At 42.3% G+C, this 22,112-nt stretch overlaps 2 protein-coding genes across 4 annotated transcripts; both read right to left on the reverse strand.

Moving 5' to 3' along the window:
- Positions 1–342: 342 nt before the first annotated feature.
- On the reverse strand, positions 343–5,239 carry LOC115192520 (tetratricopeptide repeat protein 14). 3 transcript variants are annotated; one of them, XM_029751129.1, is made up of 13 exons: positions 5,101–5,238; positions 4,698–4,883; positions 4,438–4,562; positions 4,161–4,360; positions 3,981–4,065; positions 3,748–3,877; positions 3,498–3,653; positions 3,313–3,384; positions 3,056–3,175; positions 2,752–2,874; positions 2,531–2,648; positions 1,891–1,997; positions 343–1,705 (listed from the first exon to the last, which is right to left on the reverse strand). In XM_029751129.1, the coding sequence occupies exons 2-13, from the start codon at positions 4,829–4,831 to the stop codon at positions 841–843; spliced, it is 2,235 nt and encodes a 744-aa protein (XP_029606989.1). In that variant the 5' UTR covers positions 4,832–4,883; positions 5,101–5,238; the 3' UTR covers positions 343–840. The 3 variants fall into 3 exon arrangements, 2 of the variants coding, with proteins under 2 accessions (XP_029606989.1, XP_029606988.1); XM_029751128.1 differs by having other exon boundaries at positions 1,864–1,997; XR_003877952.1 differs by lacking the exon at positions 343–1,705 and having other exon boundaries at positions 1,892–1,997; positions 2,231–2,648; positions 5,101–5,239.
- A 9,619-nt stretch (positions 5,240–14,858) lies between these two features.
- Positions 14,859–18,029, reverse strand: LOC115191545 (G2/M phase-specific E3 ubiquitin-protein ligase-like). Its single transcript, XM_029749342.1, has 5 exons — positions 17,882–18,029; positions 17,490–17,754; positions 16,816–16,961; positions 15,865–16,099; positions 14,859–15,672 (listed from the first exon to the last, which is right to left on the reverse strand). The coding sequence occupies exons 1-4, from the start codon at positions 18,022–18,024 to the stop codon at positions 15,877–15,879; spliced, it is 777 nt and encodes a 258-aa protein (XP_029605202.1). The 5' UTR covers positions 18,025–18,029; the 3' UTR covers positions 14,859–15,672; positions 15,865–15,876.
- Between the last annotated feature and the right edge of the window lie 4,083 nt (positions 18,030–22,112).

Below are 22,112 nucleotides of genomic sequence, written 5' to 3' on the forward strand. Positions count from 1 at the left end.
ACAGTAAGAGATCCAGACAAGGCTAACACAACAGTATTTGAGAACTTCTGATACTAAGTTGGACAAATTTTTTTTTTACCTTTAAATAAACTAGGCAAGTAAGTTAAGAACAAATTCTTACCCACAATGACTGCCTTCCCCGGCCAAACCTAAACCAAATGTGCGCCTCCCTATGGGACTCCCAATCACGGCCGGATGTGATACAGCCTGGATTTGAACCAGGGACTGTGGTGACGCCTCTTGCACTGAGATGCAGTGCCTTAGGGCTCCCAAGTGGCGCAGCGGTCTAACACAAAATAACCACGTTGATGCTTCAACCAAACAACAAATCAAGCTTGGACATTTTGGGCAAAGCTCATAGGCCATTTATTGAAAAAGACTCACACATGGAAATGTGTTATCAGTCATTAAATTACATCTTCCAATCTACTACCAGCAAATAGAAAAGAATGGCACATTTCTTTCTCAATAGATCTGATTTGTGAGTTTCCTGATGGTACTTGGTAATACAGAGTTCATTGTACTAAGAGGAAAATACACAATTATTCAAAGGAAATACATTTTTCCAGCTGTAAGCCAAAAGAAGACATCTTAACTGGTCTCATTTGCTTTCTGGCACATAAAAAAAACATCCTTTCACAGAAAATGTAATCTCATAATATTAAGGCAGTGTATTGATCACAGAAATAACAATAAACATTTCAGAGGAAAATGTTTGATATCACCAACACTAAATTCTGAATTATGACAGCTTGGTCACTACAACTTTGTCCAACATTAGAATAGCATTAGTTTATCGTTTTTACGACATAAGGTAAAAGCATCTCGGAAAAGCTGAAATCACTTTTTCGGCTTGACACTTTTCTCCTTCTCAAACTGGGCTATCTGGCTGAAGAGATCTAGGAGATTAGTTGGCAGCTCTTTTTTCTGACTTCCTCCTGCGGACGATCCCTTACCATTCCGAGTGGCGTCAGTGGAAGACCTGTAATCTCCTCCATCAGACCTTCGGGTGCCCCTCTCCTGCTCTTTCTTATCGCCTCGCTCTGTGCTACCATACTTCCCACTATCTGATCGCCTGTAAGTGGATATGTGGGACTGTGATGGGAGGTCGTTGGTGTACTGGTCAGATTTGCGGGAATGCTCTGAACCGGCAGATGAGGAGGACATTCTTCTGTGTTTGACTTTCTCCAATGAGCTGGGAACGTCTTGTGGGCCACTTTGATCCTCCTGGCCCTGGCTCTTCCTCTGGCCCCTGGAGCCTTCCCTCTCCTTCACGTCTCCATCACGGACATCTTTTCCCTTGCTGCCCTCAGCTCGCTGAGGAGAGGCGTCAAAAGGGTCATCTTCAAACCTGCTGCTGTCCGGAGCGTCGGACACTGATGATAAAGAGCGGTACGAGTGGCTCCTGCCCTTGCTGGGGGGCTGACTGCCTTCTTCAGTCCTCTCTGGCCCCTCAAACGGCCTAACCACGCTAGATTTCTGATCCAGGAAGGAGGCGGAGGTGTTGGGCGGGGCAGGGTACCACTCCTCCTCGTCATCAGCCACACTCCTGTTGTCCCTGGATGAAACCGGCTGTTGTTTCTTCCCTCGAGATGACCGTCTGTGTTTGCGCTTCTTTTTCTTTGACTTCCTGCGACCCGAGGAGGATCGGTCGGAAGAAGAGGAAGACGATGAAGAGGAGGATCTCTTCTGTTTCCTTTTCATTCTAAAGGGAGTTATAGCAGAAACGATGTAGCTACATATGAAATAGGTGATATTTGTGATCAACTTAAATGATGAATGATAATATTTCGCCAAATTAAAATTACGTGTATGTATTTTGTTTTACAAGACAACCGATGAGCTGACAGTTTACCAGGTTACCTTTCTGACGGATTGGTATGGATGTACCTTTTTTCTTCTTTTAAGATCTTACGCAATTTTTCTGCACTTGTCTCCACATTCTTAGCTTTTTCCGCTTCCTTTGCAGCTGCCTCTTCTCTCAGTTTGAGGGATTTCTTTAAAGCAGTCATTTTCACAGTAAAATTTTACCCGTTTTCAAGAGATGAAAAATTATAAAGGGAGGAAACCAGCAATGTGAAAAACATTCCATCAATTAATTTGAATGGATAAGGCAATGGGGAAAATGGCATATACACAGACGTTTACCATAGCATGATCCAGAAATCACAATTACAAGCAGAGAACCAATGTTAATTTTTCCAGGTGGACAAAAAGGGTTTACATTTACCGCATTGAGACCAGGTCCAGCGTACCAACCATTTTCATTCCAGTTGTAAGGTTGTTTGTTCCCCCAATAGACAAGCGACAATCAAGGCAGTTGGGTAGAGTCAAAGGGCAGGATCCCAGATCAGACAAGCACACAACAAACACTTAATCAGTATTACAAGGTTCCCTGTGTGTTACTCCAAGCACGCTAACGACACAGAACTTTTCACTGGCCCTTTTCCCAAAATGTTCATAGTTCACAATGTTCAATGATCAGTCATATGAGGAATAGTTGGCATTGCCATGGAATGTTCCAGCTCACCTGGATAAGCAGCTCTATTTTTTTCAATGCTTCCTTGGCGTCCTGGAAGGAGTCGTCTAAGGCCAGGGCTTTTCTATAGAGACCTTCAGCTGTGACTAGCTTTTCTTCCTCCTCCAGTCTAACAGAATGAAAAAACTTTTTTTCAGTGGAAGGGTTGTCGCTTATAAATCACTTCAGTGCACAGAAGATAATAAAGGAAGTGGATAAACATTCCTACTTACTGGCCACCTCGCTCGACCAGGGTCTGGCATAGGTATTTCTTTGCATTTCTGTGGGTTTGGCAGCTTTCCAATGCCAGCTCAAAGTCAGTTATTGCCTTCAGCAAACTCCCTTTGTTAGCATACCTGGGAAATCAAATGGCAAGTTTATATTAGCTGTAGGACCACAACTACATTTTATACAATTAAACATCACGTTTCAAAAACCTGTGGTCAACAGAGAACTAGCAGAGTGTATGCTAGGAGTGCTGACTATTAGATTGTTAATGATCGACCACATTATCAATAAAATAAGATGGCTACTCACAGTGCACCACGTGCCACAAGGGCTTCCACATTGTTAGTGTCGATCTCTAAGGCCTTGTTATATTCATTCATTGCTTCGACATGGCGGCCAGATTTGAAGTGGTCCACACCAACCCTTACACTGTAGCGCAGACATATTGACAAAGAAAGAAAGATCAGGACCAGTTCATTCATTCTGTAAACATTCGGCTAGCAGAGATTTAGTGACATGCTGCTGCAAATGTCAAAATGCAAAAAAAGTTAAAATGTCAGGCATACCATTTAAGAGCCCAGGATGCAGACTGCTTCTTTCGGATAGTTGTGGCAAAGTCCTCCTCAAGGAAATGTTTGCTGTAAAGGAGTCCCAAAATACAGTCAAGTGCTGATAAAAGGGGGCTACAGATATCAATTTATGGAAAGTGTGTCTTCTGAAGAATAGCAAAACAACAAGTTTGTCTTCTCACCTCTGTAGCCCTCTCATGAGTGAGGGAGGCTGTGTGTCACTGACCCCAATCTTCCCCAGGAGATATTCCACATTAGATGGATTGGAGTAGCCAAGAGAACCCTCTAAAACCCTCTCATAGGTTTCAGTGTTGTCGTTTGCAACCCTCACACTGCGACTGGGTAAAACAATGAAAACAATACAATGAGCAAAGATGTAGCCTAAGTTCTAGCATAACTATTTTTCTACCAACTAGAATACATCTGTCTTACCTGTATTGAAGTGGCAGATCATCTCTACTAAAAACGCCAAGCTTTAGGTTCATCAGATTTGGGCCGAGGGAGGAGGGCTGAAGTGAAATGGTTATCTTCTCATGGTATCGGTCAATGTCCTTCACTCCAGCTAGAGAACAGCACATGGTACAGTTTGTTGACTTATGTTCACAATGCAGTTTTGTGATAAGTTGTTTAAATGTACAACACAAAGTTAGCTAGTGTGCATTCACCTCTTATCAAATCATTAAGCTGATAGTATGATAACGGATCATCATGATTGCCATTGGAAGGTACATCTCTAAGGGGACACAGGGCCTGAGGAGAGAAAGAAAGCAGAGAAAGAGGCTACCACTTACTCCTATTTCTTCAATAGGGCACACTGACCACCAGGCCGAAGCCACAAACCCTACCGTGAGCTCCAGATCCTCTATGTCTCGCTCTAGTCCACCTCCCATGCAGATCAAAGTTACAAAGAAGCCAAAGTCCCTGATGGAGTTGATCCTGCCTATCACAATGTCCCCTCGCTCAATGTCCCTGTACAAGAGATTCCTCCGTTCCTCAAACGACACCTCCATGAACTGCTCCAGAGGGGGCATGATGGCGTAGGGCTCTAGGAAAAGGATACAGTCGTTAGTCCACACTCAAGACAATATGTTGGTTTACCCCTAAATTTCACAGTAATGTTACCTTCTCCTTCCTCCTCTAACACATCCTCCATAAGTGCACTAGACTTCCATGATGGCGCAAACAGGATGTCAGCTTTTCTAGCAATGAACTGCTCCACTAAGGCATTGTCCTCCCCTCCATATTTCCTGTAGATGATAGTTTTAACATTATCAGTGCACCTGTCTGGAAATTTGCAGTTGACAGTGTTGAGCTCAATTAGCCTACATTTGGATTCAAATAAATGTGGATTCAATACTGTCTGTGTTGTCCATTTAAATGACCTTTGATAGCTGGCTTTGGACAAGTCAGGTTCAATAGCCTTGAAATCTGGATTTTCACTTTGTTCACATTTGAGATGGGTAAACAGGCTTTGTCCATGGTGAGACAAAGTCTGCCTCAGTAAATCTCTATCCATTTTCAGTTTTTGGCATCAGAATTCAGCCTGGTTAGCTAGTATGCACATCATCCTGTAACAGAAGAATAATATGTTAGCATAATAGCAAACTAGTAGCTAGCGAAGAAGAATCACAAATATATTTTAATGCAGCGCGGCCAAAAGCCCAACTCACGTCACGAGAGCAACATTGTTAGCTGGCTAGCCAGCTGTAAATATATGGCACTGGCGCTAGCTAGCTAACGTTAGTTGTTGCTGCTGCCCTGTACTGCGGACAAAAAGCAACTTACCGTGCAGTTACAGATGTATACAAAACATTTACGCGAATTATTGACATAGCTAGCAGCTAGCTATCTGACAGAAGAATCTGTGGAAGCGTTCTAACTCTCGAGCGTCCGGAACTTCAATCTTATGTGTTACAGTTATTTGGTCCCAAAAGAAACAAAACCATACTAGGAACCTTTTTGAGTTCATAGGGTTGCCTTAGACATATTTTGTAAATACAATTTTGTTGATAGTTCTGGATTTCTCCTGTCCTTCCAGTCTAACAAAACATTCAGGAGACATCGTCTTGATGAGAGCCTCTTTTATCCATAGCAAAATGTTCTATAAATAGTTTTGGTTGGGTTTTCCTGTATGTAACACAACAGGTAACGAAGAATATCTACACTGGTTGCCTAAACTGAGTATATAGAGCCCCACAGTGGAGGTGTACTCAGAATACCCATAAAACCCACCTATAAAATCAGGGAAATGGTTCCAATCGTTTTTCCACCATTCATTTTTCCCATAGGGGATTTTAGAAACACTTAGAAAAAAAGGGCTTACCCTGGTGTGACATTTTATTAACCATGTAAATCTCTCTCGGACAAGGCGACTCTTATCAATATATTGGGCTCTATTTACTCTCGGATTCGAAAATACTAATCAGCATCAAAGTTGACATCATGGAAAATTACACATCCCTGCACGTCATCTCTAGCAGACACCTTTGCTAACAGGTATTGTGTCAATTTAAAACTTGCACAAGACAGTTCACAGAATTTTCCATGTAAAGAAATTTTGCCAATTTAATCCAGAGATTCTTACCTTTGCCTCGATTCGGCTAATGTGGCCTTGATAGCCACATTAGCAGCTAATTAGCTTTTCATTTGGGGGAGGGGGGGGGGTAAATACAGGCGAATATATTGATAAAAGTCAACTTGTCCTAGAGAGATTTACAGAGTTAATAAAATGTCACGCCAGGGTAAGCCTACATGAAACACAGACCTTATTTTAAGTGTTTTTAAAATCCCCTATGGGGAAAAATGAATGGTGGAAAAATGATTGGAACCATTTCCCTGTTTGACCGATAGGTTTTAAGGGTATTATGACTCATACTGTGGTACTCTGTACTGTACGCTATGAATGTTTGTTTAATGGAGTTTATTATTGATGGCCATAATTAGGCCTACATTATACAGTGCCTTAGGAAATGTTGTTACGTTACAGCCTTATTATAAAATGGATTACATTTATTTTTTCCTCATCAATCTACACACAATACTCCATAATGACAAAGCAAAAACAGGTTTTTAGAATTTTTTGCTAATTTATAAAAAATATAAAAACTGATATTACATTTACATAAGTATTCAGACCCTTCACCAACTACAAAAACATACACTGCTCAAAAAAATAAAGGGAACACTTAAACAACACAATGTAACTCCAAGTCAATCACACTTCTGTGAAATCAAACTGTCCAGTTAGGAAGCAACACTGATTGACAATAAATTTCACATGCTGTTGTGCAAATGGAATAGACAACAGGTGGAAATTATAGGCAATTAGCAAGACACCCCCAATAAAGGAGAGGTTCTGCAGGTGGGGACCACAGACCACTTCTCAGTTCCTATGCTTCCTGGCTGATGTTTTGGTCACTTTTGAATGCTGGCGGTGCTTTCACTCTAGTGGTAGCATGAGACGGAGTCTACAACCCACACAAGTGGCTCAGGTAGTGCAGCTCATCCAGGATGGCACATCAATGCGAGCTGTGGCAAGAAGGTTTGCTGTGTCTGTCAGCGTAGTGTCCAGAGCATGGAGGCGCTACCAGGAGACAGGCCAGTACATCAGGAGATGTGGAGGAGGCCGTAGGAGGGCAACAACCCAGCAGCAGGACCGCTACCTCCGCCTTTGTGCAAGGAGGAGCAGGAGGAGCACTGCCAGAGCCCTGCAAAATGACCTCCAGCAGGCCTCAAACGGTCAGAAACAGACTCCATGAGGGTGGTATGAGGGCCCGACGTCCACAGGTGGGGGTTATGCTTACAGCCCAACACCGTGCAGGACGTTTGGCATTTGCCAGAGAACACCAAGATTGGCAAATTCGCCACTGGTGCCCTGTGCTCTTCACAGATGAAAGCAGGTTCACATTGAGCACGTGACAGACGTGACAGAGTCTGGAGACGTCGTGGAAAACGTTCTGCTGCCTGCAACATCCTCCAGCATGACCGGTTTGGCGGTGGGTCAGTCATGGTGTGGGGTGGCATTTCTTTGGGGGGCCGCACAGCCCTCCATGTGCTCGCCAGAGGTAGCCTGACTGCCATTAGGTACCGAGATGAGATCCTCAAACCCCTTGTGAGACCATATGCTGGTGCGGTTGGCCCTGGGTTCCTCCTAATGCAAGACAATGCTAGACCTCATGTGGCTGGAGTGTGTCAGCAGTTCCTGCAAGAGGAAGGCATTGATGCTGTGGACTGGCCCGCCCATTCCCCAGACCTGAATCCAATTGAGCACATCTGGGACATCATGTCTCGCTCCATCCACCAATACCATGTTGCTCCACAGACTGTCCAGGAGTTGGCGGATGCTTTAGTCCAGGTCTGGGAGGAGATCCCCCAGGAGACCATCCGCCACCTCATCAGGAGCATGCCCAGGCATTGTAGGGAGGGCATACAGGCACGTGGAGGCCACACACACTACTGAGCCTCATTTTGACTTGTTTTAAGGACATTACATCAAAGTTGTATCAGCCTGTAGTGTGGTTTTCCACTTTAATTTTGAGTGTGACTCCAAATCCAGACCTCCATGGGTTGATAAATTGGATTTCCATTGATTATTTTTGTGTGATTTTGTTGTCAGCACATTCAACTATGTAAAGAAAAAAGTATTTAATAAGATTATTTATTTCATTCAGATCTAGGATGTGTTGTTTAAGTGTTCCCTTTATTTTTTTGAGCAGTATATTTCGTAACCATTGCAAAGTCATTGGTAACCATGGCAACATCATCTGCAACCACAGAAATATCAACTGCCATCACGGAAACATCATCACCAGCTACGGAAACCCCATTGGTAACCATGGCAACATTGTCTCCAATCGTGGTAACACGATCACCAACCACAGAAACATCATCGCCCACCATGACATATTCACCAACTACTGAAACATCATCAGTAATCATTGCAACGTAATCGGTAACCATGGCAGCAGCATCATCAGTAACCATTGCAAAGTCATCATCATTCACGGCAACATCATCACCAACTACGGAAACAGTATTGGTAACCATGGCAACATCATATGCAACCGTGGCAACAGCATCACCAACCACAGCAATATCATCACCCACCATGGCAACATCATCACCAACTATGGAAACATCATCGGTAACCATGGCAACATCATCGGTAACCATGACGACATCACCAACCGCAGAAACGTCATTGCCCATCACGGCAACATCATCACCAACTACGGAAACATCATCGGTAACTATGGTAACATTGTCAAATACCGCAGCAACATTCCCAACCACGGCAACATCCTCAACCCACCACGGCATCATCATCACCAACTATGCAAACATCATCAGTAACCATGGCAAAGTCATCATTATTTATGGCAACATCATCAGCAACCACGGAAACTTAATCGGTAACCATGGAAACACCATCTCCAAATCACTTGTCATCATCAACCACAGCAACATCAATCCAAACCATAGCATTATCATCGCCAACCCAAATCCCCCAACAACAAAAAAACTCCAGCCTCAACAACCACTGCTCCAACATATCCAGTTCTAATACACACTGCTCCGTATCAAGGTAGGTAATCATATTATTTAAACTGAACATGCAACAATTTAAAAGATTTTACTTAGCTACGGTTCATATAAGGAAATCAGTCAATTGAAGTAAATTCATTATAAAGTCGTTATCTATGGATTTCACGACTGGCAATACAAATATGCATCTGTTGGCCACAGATACCTTTAAAAAAAAGGGTAGGGGCGTGGATCAGATCCTTGCGACATGGGGCTGTGCATTATCGGGCTGAAACATGAGGTGATGGCGGCTGATGAATGGCACGAAAATGGGCCTCAGGATCTCATCACGGTATCTCTCTGTATTGAAATTGCCATCAATAAAATGCAATTGTGTTTGTTGTCTGTAGCTTATGCCTGCCTTATGCTCTGTTCACAATGTTGACATCAGAAAACCGCTCGCAAACACAACGCCATACATGTTGTCTGCCATCGGCCTGGTACAGTTGAAACGGATTAATCTGTGAAGAACACACTTCTCCAATGTGCCAGTGGCCATCAAAGGTGACCATTTGCCCAAAGAAGTCGGTTGCTATGCCGAACTGCAGTTGAGTCAAGACCCTGGTGAGGACGACGAGCACGCAGATGAGCTTCCCTGGGGCTGTTTCTGACAGTTTGTGCAGAAATTCTTTGGTTATGCAAACCCACAGTTTCATCAGCTGTCTGAGTGGCTGGTCTCAGACGATCCAGCAGGTGAGAAGCCAGATGTGGAGGTCCTGGGCTGGCGTGGTTGCACGTGGTCTGGGGTTGTGTGTACATCATGTTGCTGCTACCATCTCTTATGACCGTAAATAACTTCTGGACATCAGAAAAGCGATTACTCACCGCGGACTGGAAGAAACTTTTTCCTTTAACGAGTCCAACGAGAAGAATATTCTGCTTTCACTGGAACAGGCCCAGATCCATGCCTTTTGCGTCAAGAAAAGACGCCGGAAAAGAGGATGCAGATCGGACATCCTTCTGAAAATCCAGAGGCGAACGAGTAAACTCCCACTGCTTTCCATTCTTCTCGCTAATGTGCAATCATTGGAAAATAAAATTGATGGCCTACAATTAAGATTATTCTACCAACGGGACATTGAAAACTGTAACATCTTATGTTTCACTGAGGCGTGGCTGAACAAAGATACGGACAATATAGAGCTAGTGGGATTTTCCATGCACCGGCAGAACAGAGACGCTACTTCTGGTAAGACGAGGGGTGGGGGTGTGTGTCTTTTGTCAATAACAGCTGGTGCGTGATGTCTAATATTAAAGAAGTCTCGAGGTATTGCTCACCTGAGGTAGAGTACCTTATGATAAGCTGTAGACCACATTATCTACCAAGAGAGTTCTCATCTGTATTATTCGTAGCCGTCTATTTACCACCACAAAACAAAGCTGGCACTAAGATCGCTCTCAACCAACTCTATAAGGCTATAAGCAAAGAAGAAAATGCTCACCCAGAAGCAGCGCTCCTAGCGGCCGGGGACATTAACGCAGGCAAGCTTAAATCAGTTTTACCAAATTCTTACCAGCATGTCACACGTGCAACCAGGGGGGGGGAAATCCTAGATCACCTTTTCTCCACACACAGAGATAAATACAAAGCTCTTCCCCGCCCTCCATTTGGCAAATCTGACCATAATTCTTTCCTTCTGATTCCTGCTTACAAGCAAAAACTAAAGCAGGAAGTACCAGTGACTCGCTCAATACGGAAGTGGTCAGATGACGCAGATGCTACACTACAGGACTGTTTTGCAAGCACAGACTGGAATATGTTCCGGGATTCATCCAATGGCATTGAGGAATACACCACCTCAGTCATCGGCTTCATCAATAAGTGCATCGATAACGTCGTCCCTATAGTGACTGTACGTACATATCCCAACCAGAAGCCATGGATTACAGGCAACATCCGCATCGAGCTAAAGGCTAGAACAGCCGCTTTCAAGGAGCGGGAGACTAATCCGGACGCTTATAAGAAATCCCGCTATGCCCTCAGATGAACCATCAAACAAGCAAAGCGTCAATACAGGATTAAGATTGAATCCTACTACACCGGCTCTGACGCTCGTCGGATGTGGCAGGGCTTGAAAACTATTACGGACTACAAAGGGAAACCCAGACGCAAGCTGCCCAATGTACATGAGGAGCTAACATTAATGATATGCATGTCAATTATTATACATTTTGTATTGTAGATATGTAGTGATGTAAAAATATTATATGATGTACTGTTTTATCTGTTGTTTTATGTGTGATGTAAGTGCCTTAATGTATTTGGATTCCAGGAAGAGTAGCTGCTGACTTGGCAGCAGCTAACGGGGATCCCTAATAAATACAAAATAGAAAATGATCATGCTGTTTAATCAGCTTCTTGATATGCCAAATGTGTCAGAAGGATGGATTATCTTGGCAAAGGAGAAATGCTCACTAACAGGGATGTAAACAAGTTTGTGCACAGAATTTGAGAGAAATAATATTTTTGTGTGTATGGAACATTTGTGGAACCTTTTACTTCAGCTCATTTAAAAAATGTTACAAATATTTCACCTTTATTTTACCAGGTAGGCAAGTTGAGAACAAGTTCTCATTTACAATTGCGACCTGGCCAAGATAAAGCAAAGCAACTTGACAGATACAACAACACAGAGTTACATATGGTGTAAAACAAACATACAGTCAATAATACAGTAGAAAAATAAGTCTATATAGAATGTGAGCAAATGAGGTGAGATAAGGGAGGTAAAGGCAAAAAAGGCCATGGTTGCAAAGTACATACAATATAGCAAGTAAAACACTGGAATGGTAGATTTGCAGTGGAAGAAAGTGCAAAGTAGAAATAGAAATAATGGGGTGCAAAGGAGCAAAAACAAATAAATAATTAAATAAATACAGTCGGGGAAGAGGTAGTTGTTTGGGCTAAATTATAGATGTGCTATGTACAGGTGCAGTAATCTGTGAGCTGCTCTGACAGCTGGTGCTTAAAGCTAGTGAGGGAGATAAGTGTTTCCAGTTTCAGAGATTTTTGTAGTTCGTTCCAGTCATTGGCAGCAGAGAACTGGAAGGAGAAGCGGCCGAAGGAGGAATTGGCTTTGGGGGTGACCAGAGTGATATACCTGCTGGAGCGCGTGCTACGGGTGGGTGCTGCTATGGTGACCAGTGAGCGGAGATAAGGGGGGACTTTACCTAGCAGGGTCTTGTAGATGACCTGGAGCCAGTGGGTTTGGCGACGAGTATGAAGCGAGGGCCAGCCAACGAGAGCGTACAGGTCGCAGTGGTGGGTAGTATATGGGGCTTTGGTGACAAAATGGATGGCACTGTGATAGACTGCATCCAATTTATTGAGTAGGGTATTGGAGGCTATTTTATAAATGACATCGCTGAAGTCGAGGATCGGTAGGATGTTCAGTTTTACGAGGGTATGTTTGGCAGCATGAGTGAAGGATGCTTTGTTGCGAAATAGGAAGCCAATTCTAGATTTAACTTTGGATTGGAGATGTTTGATGTGAGTCTGGAAGGAGAGTTTACAGTCTAACCAGACACCTAGGTATTTGTAGTTGTCCACATTGTCACGTCCTGACCAGTAAAAGGGGTTATTTGTTATAGTAGTTTGGTCAGGGCGTGGCGGGGTGTGTTTGTTTTGTGTGTTTGGGGGTTTTGATGTGTGTTCTATATTTTCTATTTCTATGTTAATTCTATGTTCCCTATCTATGTTTTGTATTTCTGTGTTTTGGCCTGGTATGGCTCTCAATCAGGAACAGCTGTACATTGTTGTCGCTGATTGGGAGCCATACTGAGGTAGCCCTTTTTCCACCTGTCTGGTGTGGGAAGTTGTTTTTGCATTGCTGTGAGTAGCCTGCGAAACTGTTCGTTCGTTGTGTTGCTTTCTTGTTTTGGTTTTTGCTGGTTTACCAGCTGCGCCTTGGTCTCATTCCAACAACGGACGTTACACACATATTCTAAGTCAGAACCGTCCAGAGTAGTGATGCTGGACGGGCAGGCAGGTGCAGGCAGCGATCAGTTGAAGAGCATGCATTTAGTTTTACTTGTATTTAAGAGCAGTTGGAGGCCAGAAGAGTTGTATGGCATTGAAGCTCGTCTGGAGGGTTGTTAACACAGTGTCCAAAGAAGGGCCAGAAGTATACAGAATTGTGTCGTCTGCGTAGAGGTGGATCAGAGACTCACCAGCAGCAAGAGCGCGACATCATTGATGTATACAGAGAAGAGAGTCGACCCAAGAATTGAACCCTGTGGCACCCCCATAGAGACTGCCAGAGACCCGGACAACAGGCCCTCCGATTTGACACATTGAATTCTATCAGAGAAGTAGTTGGTGAACCAGGCGAGGCAGTCATTTGAGAATCCAAGACTATTGAGTTTGCCGATGAGGATGTGGTGATTGACAGAGTCGAAAGCCTTGGCCAGGTCAATGAATATGGCTGCACAGTATTGTTTCTTATCGATGGCAGTTAAGATATCGTTTAGGACCTTGAGTGTGGCAGAGGTGCACCCATGACCAGCTCTGAAACATGGGACCAAAACTTTACATGTTGAGTTAATATTTTTGGTCAGTGTATAACATACTTGGATGCTTTGGGAATCAAGCCCCAAAATACCTAGCCTTTTCCCTGATCTGTTTGTGCCAACATACCACTCCTTACATGCCAAACATGACAAGAAGTGGCATGATCGCACCAACAGACTGGTAACAGGTTTCCAAATACCCCCTACTTGTATCAAAACTTGTGTAAATGTTAGGATTTTGTTCCTCATTGTCTTAATCTCTTCCACAGGCTTCACAAATGTTGCATATGCAACATTCAATATGTCCTCCACTGTTAAACTATACAATGAAACAGTCATCCAACTTATTAAAGAGGTACGTTTTTATCGTAATAATTGCTTCCTGTCCATAATGATATGAATAAATATAGGGAAAATAGATTTAAGTTTGTGTCAGTTTCCTCTGATTTTAGTTCTTCCATGCTCGAGTGAATGGAACACAGATCACAGTGAAATAGAGTGCCTTCGGAAGGTTTTCAGATGCCTTGACTTTTTCCACATTTTGTTAAGTTACAGCCTTATTCTAAAATGGATTATATAAAAACAATTCCTCAGCAATCTACACACAATACCCCATAATGACAAAGCGAATACAGGTTTTTAGAGTTTTTGCAAAGGTATTAAAAATAGTATTCAGACTCTTTGCTATGAGACACGAAATTGAGCTCAGCTGCATCCTGTTTCCATTTATCATCCTTGAGATGTTTCTCAAACTTGATTAGAGCCCACCTGTGGTAAATTCAATTGACGACATGATTTGGAAAGGCACACACACACCTGTCTATACAAGGTCCCAAAGTTGACAGTGCATGTCAGAGCAAAAACCAAGCCATGAGGTCAAAGGAAGCTCTGAGACAGGATTATGTCGAGGCACAGATCTGGGGAAGGGTACCAAAAATGTCTGCAGTGTTGAAGGTCCCCAAGAACACCGTGTCCTCCATCATTATTACATGGAAGAAGTTTGGAACCACCAAGACTCCACCAAGCTGGCCACCCGGCCAAACTGAGCAATTGGGGAAGAAGGGCTGTATTCACTGTCAAAGGTGCTTCATCAAAGTACTGAGTAAAGGGTCTGAAAACGTATGTAAATTATATATTTTATTAGCAAACATTTCTTAACCAGTTTTTGCTTTGTCATCATTGGGTATTGTGTGTAGATAGTTTTTTTCCTCAATTTAATCTATTTTAGAATAAGGCTGTAACAAAATGGGAAAAAGTCAAGGTCTGAATACTTTCTGAAGGAACTGTACATAAAAGTAGTAACACCATGAAGGTATCTTTTGGACAGTAAAATATCTGGGCTTACTACCAGTAGTGTATAAAGATGGCATTTAAGATATAATTATGATTTAATCCTCTAATTTGTGAGTAGCTGCCCTTGAATCAATTAAATATTGCTAATTTCAGTTTCATTCATGTTATCAAAAATATTTTATTAAGTCACATTTTGTAGATCAACATGATCTCTACAATGCATAATTACATCTCAATTTTGTCAGAATCAAAATTAGCAATGTATTGTTATTCTATTTTCAAATGATTCCCAAATACTATTTGTTGATGACTTAATATGCACTGTCTTGGTCTTAATTCATTTTGACAAAAATGACTGAGTTTAGCATATCTAAAATATTAATACATAGAATATTAAGTAAATAAACTTCCAGATTAAAAGGAAATGTGCTAGACCCTGTTACATTGACACATTCAGTTGAATGTCCTTCATATTAACTGCATATCAGAAATAATATTCAGCCCTTATCTTGCAATCTCATTCAGTACGTACTGTACCCATAGCTGAGAATCTCAATAGTAATTTAGAAAATGACAATTTGTAGAACAAATAAAACACCTAGACTGGTAAACCATGCATTATTGATTACCTAATCTATCAAACATTTTCAAGCTTCGATTTCTCCCACATTGTTTTTTGTTGGATTGATCATTGGCTCAAAGCTGAACTGTCAGCATAAATGTTTCCAAATCCTAAAGATTCTTGCAGTGCTCTTGTCAGCATGTCCTTCAACCCACCAGGACTGGCCATACCTCGGGGAAGGTAGAGCTCCAAAGTACAAGTAGAGGCATGTGGTAAACAGACACTGAACATTCCCTGGTCTTGGTCGTAGAATCTGATGCAGAGATTTCTTAGGAATCCCAAAGGAGGGATCTGATCCGCCCCTGTGATGAAGGCCAGTAGATTCCCAAAGGACAAGGCAGTCTGGTGTTCTGAGAAGCGATGCAAGAACAGAAAATCTGAGAATATATTAAACTTACATTTCAATGTACATACTTGTATTGCTATGCTCAGGAATTAGTGGAAAACGTTTATGGTGATCTAGATCTATGTATGAACCTTGACCGAAAATGAATTAATTCTAGAAATATTCAATACAACGCAACAGAAAATACCCAGCCTACCATTGACCATGATCAGAAATCTCTCCCAGGAGGTGACTGTGGTCTCCTCAGGCCTATGGTTGATTCCAGAGGACTCCACGACACCTCAAACAGACTTCTGAACTGTTGCAGGGTGAGAGGGTGTTCTGTCCTGGTCATGACAGGCATGAAGGCTGCAGAGTGGGCCTTGATGATATCCCACAGGCCACCACAGCTGTTCAGACCCTCTGTGAACTGGGAGATCATGCTTGACACCCTGCAAAAAAAAAGCAAGCAGTGATATTAACCAAACGTATAGTTTCATTCCATATGATCGTAAGAGCAGAGGAAAAGCAAGATGACCAAATGTTGAATAGGTGTTCAAAAAATATACAGATGTAGGATCTTAATTTGACCTATACTGGCACAGCAGAATGATCCTGCATCAACAGGATTTTAACGTTTAGTCCATAATGTTGCTTGATGGGTGGTTAAGCCATCTGTAATGAGTACGCTGCGAGTTGGGAAGCAAGTTCAGGGAGTACATCATTTAATAAACAAAACAAGAAACACGAACAATGCAGACAGGAAACTGAAACAATAACGCCTGGGGAAGGAACCAAAGGGAGTGACATATATAGGGAAGGTAATCAGGGAAGTGATGGAGTCCAGGTGAGTGATGACGAGCAGGTGCGCGTAACGATGGTGACAGGTGTGCGCCATAACAACCAGCCTGGTGACCTAGAGGGCGCACACGTGACAGTACCCCCTCCCTGACGCGGGGCTCCAGCCGCAGGACGCCGACCAAAATGACGATCCCGGGGATCAGGAGCGGACCGGTCACCTCTGTTGAGGCACGAGAAACCTGTCAGTCAGGCTGAGACGCGAGAGCATGGCGACCTAAAGCCCTGGAGAGAGCAGTGCAGGATAATTCTCAGCAACAAAATAGTGATCAAATTAAGATCCTATGACCAATAAAAAATAATATCCTACCTGTGATAAATGTAGTGCCTTAAAACCCAGGTATAGATGTAGGGCATGTCTTTGATTTCGGCACTGTAGATATCAGGAATTCCACAACCTGCAATCCATTCACACAGGTTTGGAGTCAAACTCTGGATGCTAGTGCAATTCTTGACCTATAAAAAAGAATCAATCACAAACCCAGAATCAAATCAAATCAAATGTTATTTGTCACATGCACCGAATACAACAGGTATAGACCTTACAATTAAATGCTTACTTACAAGCCCTTAACCAACAATGCAGTTTTATACCCCCAAAAAAGTAAGAGATAAGAATAACAGATAATTAAAGAGCAGCAGTTAATAACAAAAGCGGGGCTATATACAGGGGGTACCGATACAGAGTCAATGTGGGGTGTCGAGGTAATTGAGGTAATATGTACATGTAGGTAGAGTTATTAATGTGACTATAAATAGATAATAACAAATAGTAGCAGCAGCGTAGAAGGGGGGTGGGGGGGGCAATGAAAATAGTCTGGGTAGCCATTTGATTAGCTGTTCAGGAGTCTTATGGCTTGGGGGTAGAAGCTGTTTAGAAGCCTCTTGGACCTAGACTTGGCGCTCCAGTACCGCTAGGAACAGGGATTGAGTACACCAAAACAAAGAAAAGGATGGTAGTGATTTGATTGTCTTGTGTTGTACCTGTTGCAGTTTTATCTGTACATCCACATCAGAGATGTCCATCCAGTTGAAGTCTTCCAGGGGAGGGCTTTGGCCACACATGAGCTGGTAGAGGGACTGGTGTAGGCAGCATGGTCCAGGACCGCCATGCAGCAGAGACCAGGCCACCATGACTCCAGCAGCGTAGTACCTCCTCTCCTCCAGGGCAGCCTGGTCGTAGGCAAACAGCAGATGCCCCGGGCGACCCTCCAGGATACCGCTCTCCTGCAACTCTAACATGATGAGTCTAGAAAAAAAGGAATCAATTGCATTAGGGCATGTCAAAGTGAAAAACAAAATAATTTCCTGTTATGAAGGGGGCAACCAAATATATTGTATAGTGTAAATGAAAAGGGAGAGCAGTAAGAACTCACCTGAAAAACTCTCTCATAGGGCCGTCATAGTCATCAACATCCTCTCCTAGGAAGTGGAAGAGAGGAGTTGTCTTGATGGAGAATGACTTCTTCCTCATCACCTTGAGTGCACTTCTGAAGATGTCTCTCCGCCTCACATACATGTGTGTTTGGATGTCAGGCATTGAGTTTTGTTCTCTGTATGTTTGGAGGATGGTGACCAGGTCCGAAATTACCTAAAACATAAAAACTATCTTGTAAAGATACAGAATTCTACATGTTTTACCAAATGTTATACCAAGCTTACCTCCTCATCAGTGGTGACAGGCAGTGGAGACTCTACACTTCTCTCCTCCTCCTCATCCTCATTGTCATCCATCAAGAAATCATGACTAAATTAAAAACATTTGAGGGCATTAGAGCATTGGTTAAGTGAACAGTAAAGTGTTTTGTTATGAGTTCGCTTGAGATCATATATACACAATGCCATGTTGAGTCATGAAAATAAATTGCACTGACATTGATAAAGATCCAGTTCGAATGTCATTTACATACCTGTTAATTACTGGTGCGCTGTTTGTTGGCCACTCATATTCTATCTATGGAATAACAACAACAAAGACTTCATAAATGTTCCAATAATTGCACAGCAAATACATTTAATAAAAGATAAATCACATTCATTATTTTCATTATTATCCATTTACCTCAAAGCTCATGAAATCATAGTGACTGAGAATATAAAGGGGGCCATGTCCTGCTATCCGCAACACCTGTTCCCCACTCCAGGAGAACTGTGGTGGGGTGTCTGGAACAAACAGCACACGAGAGCCCTGCAGACACTGAAAAATACGGTTTACATATTAAATCAGAATGCAGGTAGGGACACAGAGACAAAGGTACTTAATGTACAGATGCACCATTGCGTAGTTGTGTCCCGCGATCAGTAGTGGTGCTGTATCAGAGTTAGTATGCCAAGTGTTTGATCCTCCACTGTAATCACCTGAAGGTATGTGAAGGTGAATCTTTGTTCGCGTCCACTGAAGAAGCGGCTCCTGAACAGAGAGGCAAGGCGGCTCTCCATTTCATGATGGAGCCAGGAGTTGTCTATGGTTATCCTAGCGATGAGGCCCATGGCAGCGAGCTCGTCCCTCTCCTGGCCTCTGGGGACACTGTGCCTGTCCTCCTGAGCCAGGTAGTGGCCTTGTGGCAGGCAGATCACATCTTTAACCACCAAACAAGTCTTCCCTGGTGTGATTCTCCTCCATTTCAGTTTGCTTGGTCGGATCGGTTCTGGTGAAACTGGGACAACTGGTTCTGGTGTCTGAATAAAAGGAATGAATATTCTAGATTTCTAATTTCTAAATTGAGTGTGTGATTCACAAATCATCCAAGATATAAACATTGAAAATAATTGTATATAAAATGTAACATTCCTTGGATTTATTTGCAGGCATGCAAATTAAAGGTCATAAACGACACAATGATTGGGGTCCTTACCCTGGACATGACAGAGGGGTCATCTGGAGTGATCTCCACCACATCACTTTCAGTCAAGCCTGAGGGCGGAAACATCTCCATTTCGATCTCAATGCTCTCAAAGGTGTTGTTTGTAATCCTTGGTATATATTCTTTCTCAATCTTTGCAGGTGTAACAGTCTGCTGTTTAGGTGGTTCTATATAATCTTCCTCCAACGGTGGTACTAGGGGGTGTTCAGGTTGTTGTCTCTATAGGAGAGAGATAGATGCAGAGTAAGTATAATCTGAAATGTAACTGAACCTAATCATGGTCAGACTCAGTAGTATGTTTATCTATAACACTAAATCATAGAGGATCAGAGGTTGATTTGACCTGTTCAACTGCCTCAATGGCTGCGTTACCTACCGTTGTCTCCTGTCGGCATTGCGGAATTACTGCTGTTGGCACAGCAAACATGCCTATAAAGGAAAACAGGTCCATCTCTATGTCCTCTGTCAAAATCATGACTGTAGCAGATCCTCTCTCCTTCTGAATTGCTTGTCCAAAATGTCCACCTACTTTATGCCTTTCCAGCTCTGAGTGGTTGTTCCTGGGAAGGGTGGATGTTTGCATGAAAAGAGACAAAAAACAAGAATTGCACAACCCATCACCTTCTAAATTGAATCCATTCTCATTGATCTTGTGAGTGGAATTTCTTAAACCTTTCAAATGACCTTTGTGCTCTGGTCTGATTGATCAATGTTTACATTTCATCCTATTATATAGCTTGTTCAGCTTCAGACATGTCTGAAAGCAAGGAAATTGGATAATTTTGACTCAACATGTCCAGTTCAAATTTTGCCTAAATCTATTAACATAATGATGTTCAATCTAAACAATCTAATTTAGAGCACCCTTAGGCCTATAAATGCCTACATATCTTAAATTATGTGTATATATTCTATTAAATTCTGTGAGAGGACTCCTCTCCTTAAGAATCAGCATGACTATTAATCAGACAATAATTACTCAAATTCAGTAAGGATTTATGATGATCACTCAAGGCAGTCCACACCCCCAAGACAGCCAAAAGGCCCCATTATAATGCACAATTCAGATATACAACAATTTGGAGACCACGAGGTTAGTGTTCCAAGAGATTCCTGTGTATGCCTTGCGAAAGACGCTAGGCATATCGTAATATTGACAAAATCCTGATCAATAGAAGTCGATAGGTACAGTATATCCGAGTGCACGTCTCCTCTCTTCTCGCTGCTGGCGCGCTTTGCGTTGGCTCTATAAATAGAACCGAATCAAACACATGCCCCTTCATGAAATCCAAATATCTCCGTAGCCTATTCGTCTTTTGTCCCACGCACACCGGTGCGTTTACCGGACCATGCTGACTTCCAATTATGTTGTCATGAATTGTGGTCTGAAACTGACTGTTATGGGCCCATTCAATATGGGGCAGATCAATTAAACACGCACTGCAAAATAAACACTTCACTTGGGCCTACTCTTGCGTTGAAATCAAAATAAGTTTACATACAATAAATGAATATTTGGCCTAATTTCATGGCAGGTTTTGGGCCTCCATTATTTCCTTACATTGTGGGATTGGGTTAATTGAGAATGTTAGGCTACATGGAGCATTGTATTTTAGACATGTTTGGACAAATGGGCAAGTTGACAAAAGGAGTACAATATAGTTCCATCTGAAACATCAACAGAGACCATTTTCCTAACTGTATTTATTTGGAAAATGAATAAAACACAATAAATATAAACCAGAAATATATATACATTTTTAAATAAATGCATTAAAACATCTGAAATTAAGAGCTTGAAATTCAGTTTTACAAGGGGAGGGGGGGGACAATCCAGTGTTTTAATAACAGATTGCACGGTTTTTCTCACTCTTCCCGCCTCAAACACACCAATGTCCAGTGTTATGATATACTGATGATTTGTCGCCACAGATGGTTTGTTAACGTCTCTATCGTTGTTGAAAGATGGCGTTGGCCAACAGCGCTATCTACTGGTCGCGTCTTGGACAACAGTGGTTGACAACTAGGATTGTAGCTAAGCATAACCCTAACCCTTTTCCTAAAATGAACCTCATTCTCCTAACCTATTACGTTAATTCACCTAACCTACTGCGTTAGTTCTCTAACCTGCCACGTTATTTCACCTAACCTGCCACGTTAATAATCCCAACCTGATATGTAAACAAACCATCTGAGGCGACAAATCATCAGTATCACCACACCAGTATGCGATGGGCTACCACTCTTTCCCTGTACAGCGGCTGGGGGAAGATTGAGCTGTTGTACACTGCAATTCCTCTTTCAAACAAATACTTTTCAACATCTGAATGACAAAGACACAGTTTGAATGAATGGTAATATTTTTGTGGATTTGGTCGTTTTTGGTGGAATTTCAGTAAATAGTCCCAACTGAGTGCCATACAGCAATGTACTGCAAAAATGTATGCACTATATGTGCAGTTTACAGCACATGCCATAATCTACTGTAGTCTTGTGCTGTCTGGACCACTGACATTTTACTAGACTATTTTGAAACAAGTTTAATTATGCTGAGGTATACTGGAAATACAGTTGGCTAAAAGCTATTGAACACTTTATTTTTTTAAAAATCTACATTGAACCACATTAGGCCTTGTTTTGTCAACTAAAAAACATGTTGAAGTACAAGCGACAAAAACACTTTCATCATAAAGCTGAGCCCTACAGTAATTTCATGGATTTAAAAAAGTATTCATTTAAAGTT

Source organism: Salmo trutta, chromosome 4 (assembly GCF_901001165.1).
Source record: "Salmo trutta chromosome 4, fSalTru1.1, whole genome shotgun sequence".
NCBI lineage: Eukaryota > Metazoa > Chordata > Actinopteri > Salmoniformes > Salmonidae > Salmo > Salmo trutta.